Source organism: Microcebus murinus, chromosome 6 (assembly GCF_040939455.1).
Source record: "Microcebus murinus isolate Inina chromosome 6, M.murinus_Inina_mat1.0, whole genome shotgun sequence".
Lineage (NCBI taxonomy): Eukaryota > Metazoa > Chordata > Mammalia > Primates > Cheirogaleidae > Microcebus > Microcebus murinus.
The window spans coordinates 68,690,644-68,705,402 of NC_134109.1; the positions used below are offsets into that span (position 1 = coordinate 68,690,644).

At 53.9% G+C, this 14,759-nt stretch overlaps 2 protein-coding genes across 6 annotated transcripts; both read left to right on the forward strand.

Annotated features, from left to right (window-relative positions):
* TM9SF1 (transmembrane 9 superfamily member 1) lies at positions 1-5,678 on the forward strand. Of its 5 annotated transcripts, none has more exons than XM_012756012.3 (6): positions 1-114; positions 626-987; positions 1,764-2,385; positions 2,679-2,864; positions 4,155-4,428; positions 5,018-5,678. In XM_012756012.3, exons 2-6 carry the CDS (start codon positions 643-645, stop codon positions 5,409-5,411), a joined length of 1,821 nt encoding a protein of 606 aa, XP_012611466.2. In that variant the 5' UTR covers positions 1-114; positions 626-642; the 3' UTR covers positions 5,412-5,678. The 5 variants fall into 5 exon arrangements, with proteins under 5 accessions (XP_012611466.2, XP_012611462.2, XP_012611463.2 ...); XM_012756008.3 differs by lacking the exon at positions 1-114 and adding an exon at positions 161-295; XM_012756009.3 differs by lacking the exon at positions 1-114 and adding an exon at positions 187-332.
* A 270-nt stretch (positions 5,679-5,948) lies between these two features.
* On the forward strand, positions 5,949-14,700 carry IPO4 (importin 4). Its single transcript, XM_012756006.3, has 30 exons — positions 5,949-6,100; positions 6,181-6,267; positions 6,391-6,470; positions 6,557-6,598; positions 7,019-7,148; positions 7,241-7,420; positions 7,670-7,735; positions 7,840-7,941; positions 8,029-8,112; positions 8,368-8,532; positions 8,632-8,685; positions 8,843-8,952; positions 9,351-9,459; positions 9,621-9,750; positions 9,954-10,067; positions 10,170-10,283; positions 10,501-10,621; positions 10,798-10,909; positions 11,021-11,136; positions 11,256-11,333; positions 11,408-11,465; positions 11,565-11,670; positions 11,755-11,948; positions 12,113-12,160; positions 12,520-12,645; positions 12,763-12,971; positions 13,081-13,213; positions 13,303-13,407; positions 14,143-14,212; positions 14,341-14,700. The coding sequence occupies exons 1-30, from the start codon at positions 6,032-6,034 to the stop codon at positions 14,469-14,471; spliced, it is 3,243 nt and encodes a 1,080-aa protein (XP_012611460.1). The 5' UTR covers positions 5,949-6,031; the 3' UTR covers positions 14,472-14,700.
* Positions 14,701-14,759: the final 59 nt, after the last annotated feature.

Below are 14,759 nucleotides of genomic sequence, written 5' to 3' on the forward strand. Positions count from 1 at the left end.
TCCCCGCCGGGGACGGGCGAGCCCAGCCTCTCGGGGTCCTTGTAGCTGGGTCGGGCCTCCAGCTGGAGAAAGCTTATCCGGCAGCACTTGGCCGAGCCGAGCGCGGTGTCCAAGGTAGTGTGGCCGCAGCCACCGCGATCAGGCGCAGCGGCGGACAACCCCGTGGAATCGGCCGTCAGGTCCTCTCCAACCCGCAGCTACCGCGCCGCTCAGGGGGAGACCCCGGCAGGAGCCCAAGGGCAGCTACCGGGCTGCACAGGCCGCTGGCGCTGCCTCGGCCAGCCCTTCCCGCGCGGTGAGGACCGCGGGGCTGTGGCGGGAAGGGACCCGAGGTGCGAGGCCACGGAGTTGCCATGGAAACGGACCAGCGCGCGCTGCAGGGGCCCCTGGTGGGCGGGCGCGTGCTGCGGGAGGGGTGAACCCCAAGTTGGAAGGATCAGAGAGCACAGGCGGAGCCCAGTCTTTGGGATAGAGAGACTTGGAGTGAGTGGTGTGGGGGTTGAGAGGGCCACTGGGAGGAAGTGGAGCAATGGGTGTCAATGGGTGTCAATGGGTGTCGAGAGACCTAGGGGGTCATTAGTTGATCCCTGGTTTCTATAACCAACCGCAGGACTCCCCCAAACAGGTTCCATTGCCTTAAGGATGACAATCCTAGGGCACCCTCGAAGTTGGAGCTGCCAGTGGTTGCCAGTCCTGATACTGCTGCTGGGCACAGGCCATGAGCCAGGGGTGGAAGGCGTGACACACTACAAGGCCGGTGACCCTGTCATTCTATATGTCAACAAAGTGGGACCCTACCATAACCCTCAGGAAACTTACCACTACTATCAGCTTCCAGTCTGCTGCCCTGAGAAGATACGTCACAAAAGCCTTAGCCTGGGTGAAGTGCTGGATGGGGACCGAATGGCTGAGTCTTTGTATGAGATCCGCTTTCGGGAGAATGTGGAGAAGAGAATTCTGTGCCACTTGCAGCTCAGTTCTGCACAGGTCAGCCCTTTACACTGGTTATCACTTAGCCCTCCTTCCCAGGAACTAACAAGTGCCTTACATTTAAGGTTCAGGGTACCTTTATGGAAATTTTCTTATTTGATTCTAATACAACCCTGTGTGGCAGACAGGGGAGGTGATTTTATTCTAATTCAATTGACTAAGAAACGTCCTTAATAAAAATTACATAGATAATGAATTGCAGAGCTGATATTATTGGAACCCAGGGCTCCTTACTGCAAGCATCTTTGTTGGTAATAAGGTCCTAACTATCACTCCTACATAGTTCTTTTTCCTTCCATACCTACTTCTTGGCTCTTTCTTAGCTGGCTCCTTTAGTCTCTACCTAGCCTTCCCTATCATACTTTTTATTTAGTAAATCCTAACACTTCTCCTTAGTTTACTCCAGACCTTCTTACACCTTGCCTCTCCCCTTTTTCTAGGCCTTAACCCTGTCAAGTCATACTTATCCTTTTTTGGAGAACCCCAAAATAGTAGAGTCTAACCCAGTGATCCTCAACAGGGGACAGTTTTGTAACAAGGGACAGTTTTGTCTCCCAAGAGACATTTGGCAATGTCTGGAGACATAGCTACTGGAGTGTAATAGGAAGAGGCCAGGGATGCTGCTTCCTACAATGCATGACAGTCCCCCCGCCCACAACAAAGAATTATCCAGCCCCAAACATCAGTAGTGCTGAAATGGAGAAACCTTGTTCTAACCCTAGGCCTGGGGAGGGGAGGCCTTGTGTGACCAACTCCTGACTTACTCCTTATAGGTGGAGCAGCTGCGCCAGGCCATTGAGGAACTATACTACTTTGAATTTGTGGTAGATGACTTGCCAATCCGTGGCTTTGTTGGCTACATGGAGGAGAGCGGCTTCCTGCCACACAGCCACAAGATAGGACTATGGACCCATTTGGACTTCCACCTAGAATTCCATGGAGATCGAATTATATTTGCCAATGTTTCGGTGCGGGATGTCAAGCCCCACAGCTTGGATGGGTTACAACCCGATGAGTTCCTACGCCTTACTCACACTTATAGTGTGCGCTGGTCTGAGACTTCAGTGGAGCATCGGAGTGACAGGCGCCGTGGTGATGATGGTGGTTTCTTTCCCCGAACACTGGAAATCCATTGGTTGTCCATCATCAACTCCATGGTGCTTGTGTTTTTATTGGTGGGTTTTGTGGCTGTCATTCTAATGCGTGTGCTTCGGAATGACCTGGCTCGCTATAACTTGGATGAGGAGACCACTTCTGGAAGTTCTGGTGATGACTTTGACCAGGGTGACAACGGCTGGAAAATTATCCATACAGATGTCTTCCGCTTCCCTCCATACCGTGGTCTGCTCTGTGCCGTGCTTGGCGTGGGTGCCCAGTTCCTGGCCCTTGGCACTGGTGAGGTGATAAGAATTAATCAGGGATTTCTCTCAAGGGGTAGAACTAGGTAGGTAGTTTGTTCAAAAAAGGTCAGTGGATCTTCTCTTCTGTCTGAGATGAGGGGCAGACCTAAGGGATGGGGTGGCTTTATCAAGGATGTATGTATTCTATTGTGAGTTTTCTGGACAACAGAATTGGGGAGATTGTTTTGCTTAGAGGCCTTGGGTCTGGGAGAAAGACCTGATTCCTCTGAAATGGCTAGAAAAGGGATAGGTGAGGCCTAATACAGGCTTTCCACTACCACCCTGCAGGCATTATTGTCATGGCATTGCTGGGCATGTTCAATGTGCATCGTCATGGGTCCATTAACTCGGCAGCCATCTTGTTGTATGCCCTGACCTGCTGCATCTCTGGCTACGTGTCCAGCCACTTCTACCGACAGATTGGAGGCGAACGTTGGGTGTGGAACATCATTCTCACCACCAGTCTCTTCTCTGGTGAGGACTTCCCTTTCCCTGGTGGGCCTGGCTGGACTTAGGAATCAATAACATATCATGGAACTTGGGACAGAGTTAGAGACTAAGGCTGGAAGGGAAGGAATATAGGCAAAAGAAACAGAATTAATAAGAAAACCTTTGAAAAAAGACAAGAATGCATTTATTTTAAATAGTTAAAAATTATTAAGCCCATAACATATCCTTGACAGGTTGGGCACAGTGGCTCACGCCTATAATCCTAGCATTCTGGGAGGCCAAGGTGGGAGGTTGCTTGAGGCCAGGAATTCAAGACAAGCCTGAGCAAGAGTGACGCCCTGTCTCTACAAAAATATAAAAATTAGCCAGGCATGGTGCTGTGGGCCTGTACTCGCAGTGACTAGGGAGGCTGAGGCAGGAGGATTGCTTGAGCCTAGGAGTTTGAGGTTACTGTGAGCTATAATGATGCCACTACATGCCAGCCCCAGCAACAGAACAAGACTCTGTCTCAAAAAAAAAAAAAAAAAAAAGTCCTTGGCAGTGTGGTGAGCACTCAACATGCCTTCATCTCATTTAATCCTCACAATAACTATATGAAGTAGGTAATAATCCCATTGCACAGATAAGGAAATTGAACTTCAGGCTGGTAAGGTAACTTGTCTGAGATTGCACTGCTAAAAAGTAGTGAACCAGGTTTCAGACCTAGGAAGTCTGGCTTTACAGCCTGTATTCTCAACCATTCCACTAAAATAACACCCTTGAATTTATTTTTTTGATATTCCTTCTTTTTTCATTTTTGAAGTGGGCCCACTCTAGCCTTTCAAACCAGATTGCCCTTTTATTTATTTTTTTTGTTTTTGTTTTTGTCTGAGATTGCCCTTTTAAAGGCGGTAGTGATCTGCATTCTGAACCATTCTTATTCCCAATCCTGTGTGTCTGATTTACATCCCATCACATTTATATTTGAACCAGGGCTTTCTGAGAATAGGGCCTTAATCCAAAGAAATATCTCATGCTATGAATTATCACTACCATGCCAAGACAGGCCCCTGGAGGCAGGTGAATTTGTGTCACTTCGAGATCATTATGTAGCAGCTACCTTGATTCTTAATGACACTGGGTAGGGGAGGGGTGTTGGTAAGATAAGGAACAAAGAACAATGGGATATGAAAGGTAGGTTCACTCAGCATGGACACCCAGGAGCACAGGTCTGCTGTTAGCTGCTTCATCCCCTCCCCTTAGGGCCATTGTGAGTGGATGCCCTCAGGGATATAGTCCTAGTGCTGACCCTCCCTGTGGGGGCCCATCCTGCAGTGCCTTTCTTCCTGACGTGGAGTGTGGTGAACTCGGTGCATTGGGCCAATGGTTCAACACAGGCTCTGCCAGCCACCACTATCCTGCTGCTTCTGACGGTTTGGCTGCTGGTGGGCTTTCCCCTCACTGTCATTGGAGGCATCTTCGGGAAGAACAACGCTAGCTCCTTTGATGCACCTTGTCGCACCAAGAACATCGCCCGGGAGATCCCATCCCAGCCCTGGTACAAGTCTACTTTCATCCATATGACTGTTGGAGGCTTCCTGCCTTTCAGGTATCCTCCCTTTATTCCATGGCCCTCACTCTCAGGTTCCTGACCTCAGCTTTTCCTGTCCCTACTCACCCAGTACCCTAACCCAGCACCCTAACCCAGCATTAGTGATAATCCCTGGTTCATCTGTACCATTCAGAAATCATTAAGTGGTTCCTCCTATTCCCAGGCAGGACTGAGCTTGAATCAGTTCTGATATGAGAGTGTCTTACTTGTAAAGGCCTCCAGTGACATTGCTCCCTTCGCCATCTTCCTGGTTTCTGACCTTAGTGCCTACAGGCATCATGTGAGGCTTAAAGCCCATTTGATTATTCATTCATTTGTCAACTACCTCTTTGTGCAAGGCAGATACTGCAGTGTTAAATAAAATTAGCAAGATCCCTGCTCTCAATCTATCAGGAGAGTTGTTCTTGAAATGAGAGCGGCTAATCATATGCAAAAAAAAAAATTCCCCATGAAACCAGAGAGTAGGGTGGACTCACTTTCCACAGTGACCCAGCAATATGGGAGGGTGGGGGCTGGATTTTGGCCCAGCCACTGTGCTGACAGTGCACAGCCCTTTAATGCTGTGTATCATCTCTTCTCTTCACAGTGCCATCTCTGTGGAGCTGTACTACATCTTTGCCACAGTGTGGGGTCGGGAGCAGTACACTTTGTATGGCATCCTCTTCTTTGTCTTCGCCATCCTGCTGAGTGTGGGGGCTTGCATCTCCATTGCGCTCACCTACTTTCAGTTGTCTGGAGAGGATTACCGCTGGTGGTGGCGATCTGTGCTGAGTGTTGGCTCCACTGGCCTCTTCATCTTCCTCTACTCAGTTTTCTACTATGCCCGACGCTCCAATATGTCAGGGGCAGTACAGACTGTAGAGTTCTTTGGCTACTCCTTACTCACTGGTTACGTCTTTTTCCTCATGCTGGGCACTATCTCCTTTTTTTCTTCCCTAAAGTTCATCCGTTATATCTATGTTAACCTCAAGATGGACTGAGTTCTGGATGGCAGAACTATTGCTCTTCTCTCCCTTTCTTCACAGCCCATTGAGCTCTCCTACCAGCTTCTCTTCTCATTGGAGTGACTGAATTGTGTGATGGCATTGTTGCTTTGCCCTTTGGGCCTCCCTTCCCCAGAGAGGGCCTGGAAATTATAAGTCTCTATTATATAAGGAGTATATATTTGAACTTTTTAAGTTGCCTTTAGTTTTGGTCCTGATTTTTCTTTTTACAATTATCTAAATAAAATTTATTAAGAAAAAGGATGCTGTAGTTGGAGGTTTTGGTCTGGATATTGGAACTCGAGCCCTGCCGTTAAGGTCACGGTCCTTAGAAAGCCAAGTTGGCAACTGAATGCACGAAACCCGAGTTCTCCAACCAAGTTTGGGAACTCTCGGCGCGGGGAACCTACTTTGCAAGGGCCCTGTTTCCGCGGCACAGCCGGCGCTCATCCTAACGGAAGTGGCAGAGCCGGAGCTCTGGGAAGTGAGTTGAATCACCCTGGCTACCCGCTACCCGCGGGGCGCGCAGCAACGCCCTTTCCGCCGGAAGTGGGTGTCAGAACCTCCACGTGCTGTCCCTCCCCCTCCCGGCCCGTAGCGGCGGCTCAGCTGCTGCCATGGAGCCCGCCGGCCTGGAGCAGCTCCTACGGGAGCTGCTGCTGCCGGACACCGAGCGCATCCGCCGGGTACGGGGCAGGTGGGACGCTGCCAAGGTGAGCGGGAGGTTGCGGGAATGGGCTGACTCTGACCCCCAGCCTTCCCCCAGGCCACTGAGCGGCTCCAGATCGCTTTTCGGGACCCCGCTGCCTTGCCGGCTCTCTGCGACCTGCTGGCCTCGGGGACCGACCCTCAGGTGAGGCCCCTGCCCTTCCCGCCAAGCTTTCTACAGTACACCACTGGTCAGGCAGTATCCGCCCCTGTGGCCGGTTCGGCATCTTCCTGCCCGGACCCCCGCATCCCTACTTCCTCATCCTAGATCCGCCAGTTCGCGGCTGTGCTGACCCGCAGACGACTGAACACCCGCTGGCGACGGCTGGCAGCGGAGCAACGGGAGAGGTGGGCTGGGCCTGGGGCGGGGCGGGGCCAGGCTGAGGCGGCTCTTGGGCCGGCCTGGTACCAAACACCTGCCACCTGTGTTCCAGCCTCAAGTCCCTGATTCTGACGGCCCTGCAGAAAGAGACAGAGTAAGTGCCTACCGCCTTCTCCAGATCCTAACTGACTCTATCGAGGCTGAGACCCTCTCTGGGTTTCTGCCTTCTCTTTCAGCTCCGGGCTGGGATTTGGGAGGCAGGGACTTCAGTCCGAGGATAGAAGGAGGGTTCTAAGGCTGTGTTGAAGACTAAAGTTCTTGAGAATGGGCTGTGATAGTTTGCCAAACCCAAGTCAGAAGAATGAGACTGAGATTCAGGCCGAGACTGAACTCACCAGATTACATACCCCCAATGCTGCTGGGTTCCCTCCAGCTACTGTCTCATGTGTCCCAACTTGGCAAAGACTTGTGTTCATATCTCCTGAAGGTTTCTCTCCTGGCCACTCCCAGGAGGCTGGGCCACTGGGTGCAGGGGAGAGTATTGGAGAGTGATTGGGGGACCTCCTGTTTGCAGGCACTGTGTGAGCCTCAGCCTGGCCCAGCTGTCAGCCACCATTTTTCGAAAGGAAGGCCTGGAGGGCTGGCCTCAGCTCATGCAGCTTCTTCAGCACTGTACCCACAGCCCCCACAGCACTGAGAGAGAGGTCTGTACCATCACATGGTTGGCAGGAGGTAGGGACTGAGGGGCTGGATAGACCATGTAAGCTTTTCCTTCCCATCCCTAACTTCCAAACAGATGGGGCTTTTACTGCTGAGTGTGGTGGTGACCTCCCGGCCCCAGGCCTTCCAATCCCACCACCGAGAGCTTCTCCGGCTTCTGAATGAGACTCTTGGCCAGGTGGGCTCTCCTTGGCTGCTCTTCTACTCCCTGCGCACTCTGACTGCATTGGCCCCCTACCTCAGCTCTGATGACGTGGTGAGACATGGGCCCTTACCTCTCTGGCTCCCTTTCCTTAGGCTTTTATGTCCTCACCCTTAAAGGTTACAGAACAGCTTCAGGTTCTTTACCTGCCTTCCTAACAATTGAGAAGGGATACTGTAGGGCCTGGCTGGTGTGCCTGGCCTCCTTCTGAGAGTCCAAGCTATGAGGAAGCTGCTGACTTCTGGGCCTGAGATTAGGCTGCATCATGCTTTTTGTGACTCAGTTCATCCTGTGTCCCCCCAGTCTACTGCTCGGATGTTGGTGCCCAAGCTCATCGTGGCAGTGCAGACTCTGATCCCTGTAGATGAGGTAAGCATGGGTGGGCAGGAGCTCTGCTGGAAGGAGACTATGGGAGCATCCAGCCTCTCCACTGAAGAGGAGTGTGGTAATCCTATGACTTGTTTGTCTGTCAGGCAAAAGCCTGTGAGGCCCTGGAGACCCTGGATGAACTGCTGGAGTCAGAAGTACCCATCATCACCCCCCACCTCTCTGATATCCTTACATTCTGCCTGGAGGTGAGCATGGGGGGAGGGCACAGCCCCTGCTGCACAACTGCTGGGAGTTTCCCTGCCTGTCTCTGATTCTTGTTTGTCTCTGAGCAGGTTGCTAAAAACATGGCCCTGGGCAACGCAATCCGTGTGCGTATTCTCTGCTGCCTGAATTTCTTGGTCAAAATCAAGAGCAAGGTGGGTGCCCTCTGATGCACATCACCCCACTCCTATCTCCACCTTTAGTCTCAGTCCAGGGGCTTTCTGTCCATCTCAGGGTATCTAAAGTACCATGCAGCGTCAAGCCTTGGCCTGGCCTCACCCCAGCTCCTGCAAGGGAGATTAGGAGTCTCCTGTTGGTCTCCTGTTGGCCCCCTTGTGGCCTGAAAGCCGGGAATTTTTAATGTGAGCCCATCTTGGAAGCAGATTCTCAGGGACACTGTTCTCTGTCAGGCCTTACTGAAGCATCATCTCCTGCCACCGTTGCTGCAAACCCTTTTCCCCATTATGTCTGCTGAGCCCCCACTGGGCCAGTTGGATCCTGAGGACCAGGAGTCAGAAGAGGAGGAATTGGACATTGGGCTGATGGGGGAGACTCCCAAGCACTTTGCTGTACAGGTGGGATATGGGACAGGATCGGGGGCAAGGTGTTAGGGGGCTATGGGAGGTTAGGGAGGCAGAGATGGGGTCGAGCAAAGTCTTCTCATCCTTTCTCAGGTTGTGGATATGCTGGCACTACACTTGCCCCCTGAGAAGCTCTGTCCCCAGCTGGTAAGTGTGGCACAGTCCTTCTGGTGACCCTACCCCCAGGTGTGCCTAGTCCCCTGAGGCCAAGGATGTTTGGACCCTGGGAGGCATAAAGGGCCTATTGCCAAGGAATGGGCAGGCTCTTGCAGGGGTTTCAGGAGAATGCCATGTACTCCCCTAGATGCCCATGGTGGAAGAGGCCTTGCAGAGCGAGAACCCGTACCAGCGCAAAGCTGGGTTCCTGGTGCTGGCTGTGCTGTCTGACGGAGCTGGTGACCATATCAGACAGAGGTCTGTCTATTCCCCTGTCCTGGGGTGAGGGTGGGCCATGGGGTGGAGGATCATGTCAGTTGCGGTTTATGCTTATTATTTCAAACTCCTGACCTCGAGCAATTCGCCCACCTTGGCCTCCCAAAGTGCTAGGATTACAGGCGTGAGCCACCGTGCCTGGCCCTATACTTATTGTTCAAGCTTAATTATCAGTATCATTCTCTCCCATTCTCAAAAGTGTAATGGTGTGGAAGATAAATGAAATGGCATCCCAGCTATAGGGACCAGGAGATGGTGCCCACCATCTGGTGGCAGAAAATTCTTGATTTTTCCAGGGGAAATGAAGAGGAGAACAGGTTAGCCTAGAGCTCTTAGGTCCTGCCTCTCAGACTATATCCTCTTGTCCTGCCCCTATCCAGACTGCTGTCCCCATTGCTGCAGATCGTGTGCAAGGGCCTGGAGGACTCCTCGCAAGTTGTGCGCAATGCTGCGCTGTTTGCCCTAGGCCAGTTCTCAGAGAACCTACAGGTCAGCAAGGCTGAATGTGGACAGCTGCCACTTCAGAGTCCCCTGCCTGTGCCAGGGACCAGCTTCCCCTCAGCTTTCATCTGATTAAGCTCCCTTTCTGCCGTTGGCACGTGTGCCCTACAGGTGAACCTGACTTAGGCCCCAATTGCTCCTTTTCCCAGCCCCATATCAGCAGCTACTCAGGGGAGGTGATGCCACTGCTCATTGCCTACCTGAAGTCGGTGCCTCCTGGACACACACACCACCTAGCCAAGGCCTGCTATGCCATGGAGAATTTCGTGGAGAACCTAGGTAGTGACGGTAGTGGGGAGCACGGGGGGAGGGTGGGGCCACAGCTTTGGCTAAGGGGCACAGGATATGCATATACCTCAATTGGTGCCACCTGTGGAAATAGGGATATGGCAGGGCCACAAGCAGGGTCAGCCCAGAGGGAGGGGATCACACAGCAGGCTGGAGACCTGGTTTGCGTGGTAGAGGAATGTCCTTTCCCACAGGGCCCAAAGTGCAGCCTTATCTTCCGGAGCTCATGGAGTGTATGCTGCAGCCTCTGAAGAGTCCCAGCAGTCCTCGGGCCAAGGAGCTGGCTGTGAGCGCCCTTGGCGCCATTGGTGAGGAGAAAGGCAGGAGGTGTGGGCATAGGGTTCACCCAGAGAGCCTGTGGCAGGCGGTCCCTGCTCCCCTTCAGCTCTGCTTCTCCCTCTGTCCTGCAGCCACAGCTGCCCAGGCATCCCTGCTGCCCTACTTCCCCTCCATCATGGAACACCTGCAAGGATTCTTGTTGACACGTCACGAGGACCTTCAGCCTGTGCAGATCCAGAGCCTGGGTGAGTGAGATACTCCCAGTACCAGGGAAGGTGTGATGCTCACCTGGTGTTCACAGAGACTGGCCCCAGGGCAGCATGGGTGGCTTCTTATCAAAGGAGGCATCTTCCATGCTGTACCTACAAGTAGGGTGGGATTTCTGAACTTCTCCCCGCTGCCACCTTTGGTTCCCTGGTCCACCTCCATATCCTGGTGCTAACGGAGCCCTTGACCCCACAGAGACACTGGGGGTGCTGGCACGAGCAGTAGGGGAGCCCATGAGGCCCCTGGCTGAGGAATGCTGCCAGCTGGGGCTGGGCCTCTGTGACCAGGTAGACGACCCTGACTTGCGGCGCTGCACGTGAGTTACCCTCACCCTGCCCCTGCCCCCACCCCTCCTGTCCACCTGCTGGACCCCCAGTCCCCACCCCAGACTCCAGTCCTCTGGTTTTGGACCATAGCCAGATTTCCCTAGGTTCCCCCATCCTGTCTGGCTATAGCAGGCAGGACCACACAGCTTCTCTCTGCTTCAACCAGGTACAGCCTGTTTGCAGCCTTATCAGGGCTGATGGGTGAGGACCTGGCGCCCCACCTGCCACAAATCACCACGCTCATGCTGCTGTCATTGCGTTCCACCGAGGGCATTGTGGTGAGCAGAGAGTGGGTGCACTGGGCCAGTTGGGCAAGGCCAACCCCATGGTGGGATTTATCTCCTGGGCCAAGCTGAGCCAAAAGGCCCTGCTGTGCCTCCTCCATCCAGCCTCAGTATGATGGAAGCAGCTCTTTCCTTCTGTTTGACGATGAGAGTGATGGGGAGGAAGAGGAGGAGCTCATGGATGAGGATGTGGAAGAGGAGGATGACTCCGAGATCTCAGGGTACGGAGAGGGTACTATTCTGGGTCAGAGGAATCTAGACTTTGATTCTGGACAAGGGCCCAGTGCCAGCTCTGCTCCTCCTAGTGCCTGACCACCACTGCCTCCTCACCTTACTCTAGGTACAGTGTGGAGAATGCCTTCTTCGATGAGAAGGAAGATGCCTGTTCTGCTCTGGGGGAGATCTCTGTGAACACAAGGTGAGCATTAGTCCTTTCCTGGCACTAGGAACCTGCCTGGAGCCCCTGCCCCACGGCCATATGTCTCTCCACAGTGTGGCCTTCCTTCCATACATGGAAAGTGTCTTTGAAGAAGTATTCAAACTGCTGGAGGTGAGTGAGCCAGTGGCACAGCTGGTGGGGTCCTCAGGCTGGGGGACCCGTGTTCAGCTCTGCACACAGCAGGCACATTCCACCCTCCTTGTCCCACAGTGCCCTCACCCGAATGTGCGAAAGGCAGCCCATGAGGCTCTGGGTCAGTTCTGCTGTGCATTGTACAAGACATGTCAAAGTTGTCCCTCAGAACCCAACACTGCTGGTAAGAAGGGGAGGCTGGGCCAGGCTGTGGTCTCAGGGGGGAGGGGCAGGGCCTGACTGAGGCTTTAGCCAAAAATGTCCCCAGCTCTGCAGGCTGCCCTGGCCCGAGTGGTGCCATCCTACATGCAGGCAGTGAATGGGGAACAAGAGCGCCAGGTGGTGATGGCCGTGCTGGAGGCCCTGACGGTGGTGCTGCGCACCTGTGGGACCCTAACACTGCAGCCCCCTGGGCGCCTTGCCGAGCTCTGCAGCATGCTCAAGGCTGTGCTACAGAGAAAGGTGAGCAGGGCAGGTGGGCTTCGGGAAGAGGCCCTAGTGCCAGGCCTAGGTGGGGGATAGTCAGAGGCTACAAATCCAGCTGTCCAGCTCCATCCCTGTCCCCCATGAAAAGGAGAAGGGGCAGGAGGAGAGCCCAGGCTAAGCTAAGCTTTTTCTTCCTGCAGACAGCCTGTCAGGACACTGATGAGGAGGAGGAGGATGAGGATGACCAGGTAAGAGCTATGGATGAAAACTTGGGACCAGGCAGTCTGGATAGTCTCACGGGGGCAGGGGTAGAGTGTGCACTTGGGCTTGGCTTGGGGCAGCCAGGGCCACCAGAAGAAATTGATAATGGCCACAATGGTGTAACCTTGATCCCACTAAGCCAGTGGGAGTTCAAGAAAGGCACTATAGACTGGGGTGGGCTTGGAGTGATAGGTGGGAACAGACCAGGTGAAGAAGCTGGGCTGTGAAAAAGCCCAGCCTGGGAGGGGCAGCCCCAGGGACCACCTGTAGCCAGTGGTAGAACATGGTGGGGAGGTGGGCACACAGAGCTGGCCCTGGTGTTCCAGTCCCTGACCTGGCTCCACAGGCTGAATATGACGCCATGTTGCTAGAGCATGCTGGAGAGGCCATCCCGGCCCTGGCAGCTGCGGCTGGAGGAGACACCTTTGCCCCCTTCTTTGCCAGTTTCTTGCCATTACTGCTATGCAAGACAGTAAGTGTCCGTCCTCTGGCTTGGAACCCTAGTTCACTTGTGTACCCCATGCCCACCCCAGCCTTTATCCTGGTACCAGGCTGATTTGTGTTCCTCCTCCCCACCCTCCCCCATCAGAAGCAGGGCTGCACAGTGGCAGAGAAGTCCTTTGCGGTAGGGACCTTGGCGGAGTCTATTCAGGGGCTGGGTGCTGCCTCAGCCCAGTTTGTGTCTCGGCTGCTCCCTGTGCTGTTGAGCTCCTCCCGGGAGGCAGACCCTGAGGTGCGGAGCAATGCCATCTTCGGGCTGGGTGTGCTGGCAGAACATGGTGGCCGCCCTGCCCAGGAGTATCCTTAACTTACAGAAGGGGAGGGGAGTGGTTGGGAGAGTGTCCTTAGGATTTGGGGATGGGTGAAGTCTACCTGTGTATGTGCCCATTCCTTGACTATGGACCAGACACTTCCCCAAGCTGCTGGGGCTCCTTTTGCCCCTCCTGGCACGGGAGCGACATGATCGTGTCCGTGACAACATCTGTGGGGCGCTCGCCCGCCTGCTGATGGCTAGTCCCACAAGGAAACCAGAGCCTCAGGTGAGAGAGGGTGGCCAGGCAGAGCCTGGAAGCCGAGGAGGGTTGTGGAGAGGTCAGGGCCAGTTGGCCTGAGGCATCTGTATCTCCAGGTGCTGGCTGCCCTGCTGCATGCCCTGCCACTGAAGGAGGACTTGGAGGAATGGGTCACCATAGGCCACCTCTTCAGCTTCCTATACCAGAGCAGCCCTGACCAGGTACGCTCCATGCTGACAGCCCTCAGAGCGGGGGAATGCAATGCTCCAGTCTCAGGGAGAGGGAGAGGTGGTGGCAGTTGCAACTGTGCAGCGTTACAATTTCAGCTGTCTGTAGACATCCCCTAGTCATCGTTTTCTTATTTGTCTACAAGGATTGGCAGCCAGTCCTGAATGGGAGAGGATGGGCTTCCTCTCTCCTCTTAGCATTTTTCCTTAGGGAGCTCCATTTCTACTTTCTGGTCTGAGCCAGAAATTGCAGCTTTCCTAGGCTAATTTCCTAGACCGCAGCTCTTTCAGACTGTGCTGCACGGAGCCCTGGGTACCCCTTGGCCGCCTACTATACATTTCAGTCAGAGACGCTCTGCTTTCTAAAGACGTTTTCCCTGTACCATGTGGCTGGGTTTGGACTCATGTCCCAGTGTTTCTGTGTCACCTTTGTCTTACACCTTTAGAGACTATTGTGTTGGTGGAGCACCTCCTGGGTGTCCCGGCTTCTTTTGTTCTTCAGGCTATGACTTTAATCCTCTTGTCACACATCCCCTATCTTTTCTAAAAAAAAATTACCACCACCATGTTTCATTGGTCTTTCTCATGTTCACAGTTGTCTCACATGCCTGTGAATCAATATGAGGCTCAGACAGCCCTAAAAGGAGACTTGCCCTCTCCTGACCACCCACCCGAGTCCTGGGGCCTAGGGCTGCTACTGCCTCTGAGTCAGCCATTCTCTCCCCACAGGTTGTAGATGTGGCTCCTGAGCTCTTGCGCATCTGCAGCTTCATTCTGGCTGATGACAAAATCCCACAAGGTGAGGGTGGCAGTTGTGGGTAGGGGCTGGGGGGAGGTGGGGAACAGTGGGTCTCAGAGGGCTTGGGGTGGCAAAGGTTGAGGGTCCCAGTCCTCCCCCAGGACCTCTCCCTCTCATTCTCCACCCAGACACCAAGGCCGCACTGCTGCTGCTCCTGACGTTACTGGCCAAACAGCATACCGACAGCTTCCATACGGCGCTGGGCTCACTGCCTGTTGACAAGGCCCAGGAGCTCCAGGCTGTACTAGGCCTCACCTAGACTGCAGGCTGCAGCTGGGGCAGAGAACAGAGCCTGCTCAGGCCCTAACAGGCCCTAAGACCACCTCTCAGCCCAGTTCCAGCTCACGCCTTACCAAAGATTCTGGGCCTCAGACCCATTTTGAGTCAGCCCTGCTTGCTGCCTTCCAGGGGTAGCCCCAGGGCTGGATCTGTTACAAAAGGAGTCATGACATCATACTGTAATAAAGGCAGTTTGTTTTCTGCTTAAACAGTAGCTCTGAGAACAGGAAGGATGGAGATGCACATTCAGAAACAAGGCAGGCAGGGC

Bases quoted from the DNA above. Each gene is read 5' to 3' on its own strand.
- TM9SF1 (XM_012756012.3), top strand. From the start codon at position 643: ATGACAATCCTAGGGCACCCTCGAAGTTGGAGCTGCCAGTGGTTGCCA. The intron at 2,386-2,678 runs GTGAGGTGATAA...ACCACCCTGCAG, and splicing joins GTTCCTGGCCCTTGGCACTG to GCATTATTGTCATGGCATTG. The intron at 2,865-4,154 runs GTGAGGACTTCC...CCCATCCTGCAG, and splicing joins CACCACCAGTCTCTTCTCTG to TGCCTTTCTTCCTGACGTGG.
- IPO4 (XM_012756006.3), top strand. From the start codon at position 6,032: ATGGAGCCCGCCGGCCTGGAGCAGCTCCTACGGGAGCTGCTGCTGCCG. The intron at 11,137-11,255 runs GTACGGAGAGGG...ACCTTACTCTAG, and splicing joins GATGACTCCGAGATCTCAGG to GTACAGTGTGGAGAATGCCT. The intron at 12,972-13,080 runs GTATCCTTAACT...ACTATGGACCAG, and splicing joins GGTGGCCGCCCTGCCCAGGA to ACACTTCCCCAAGCTGCTGG.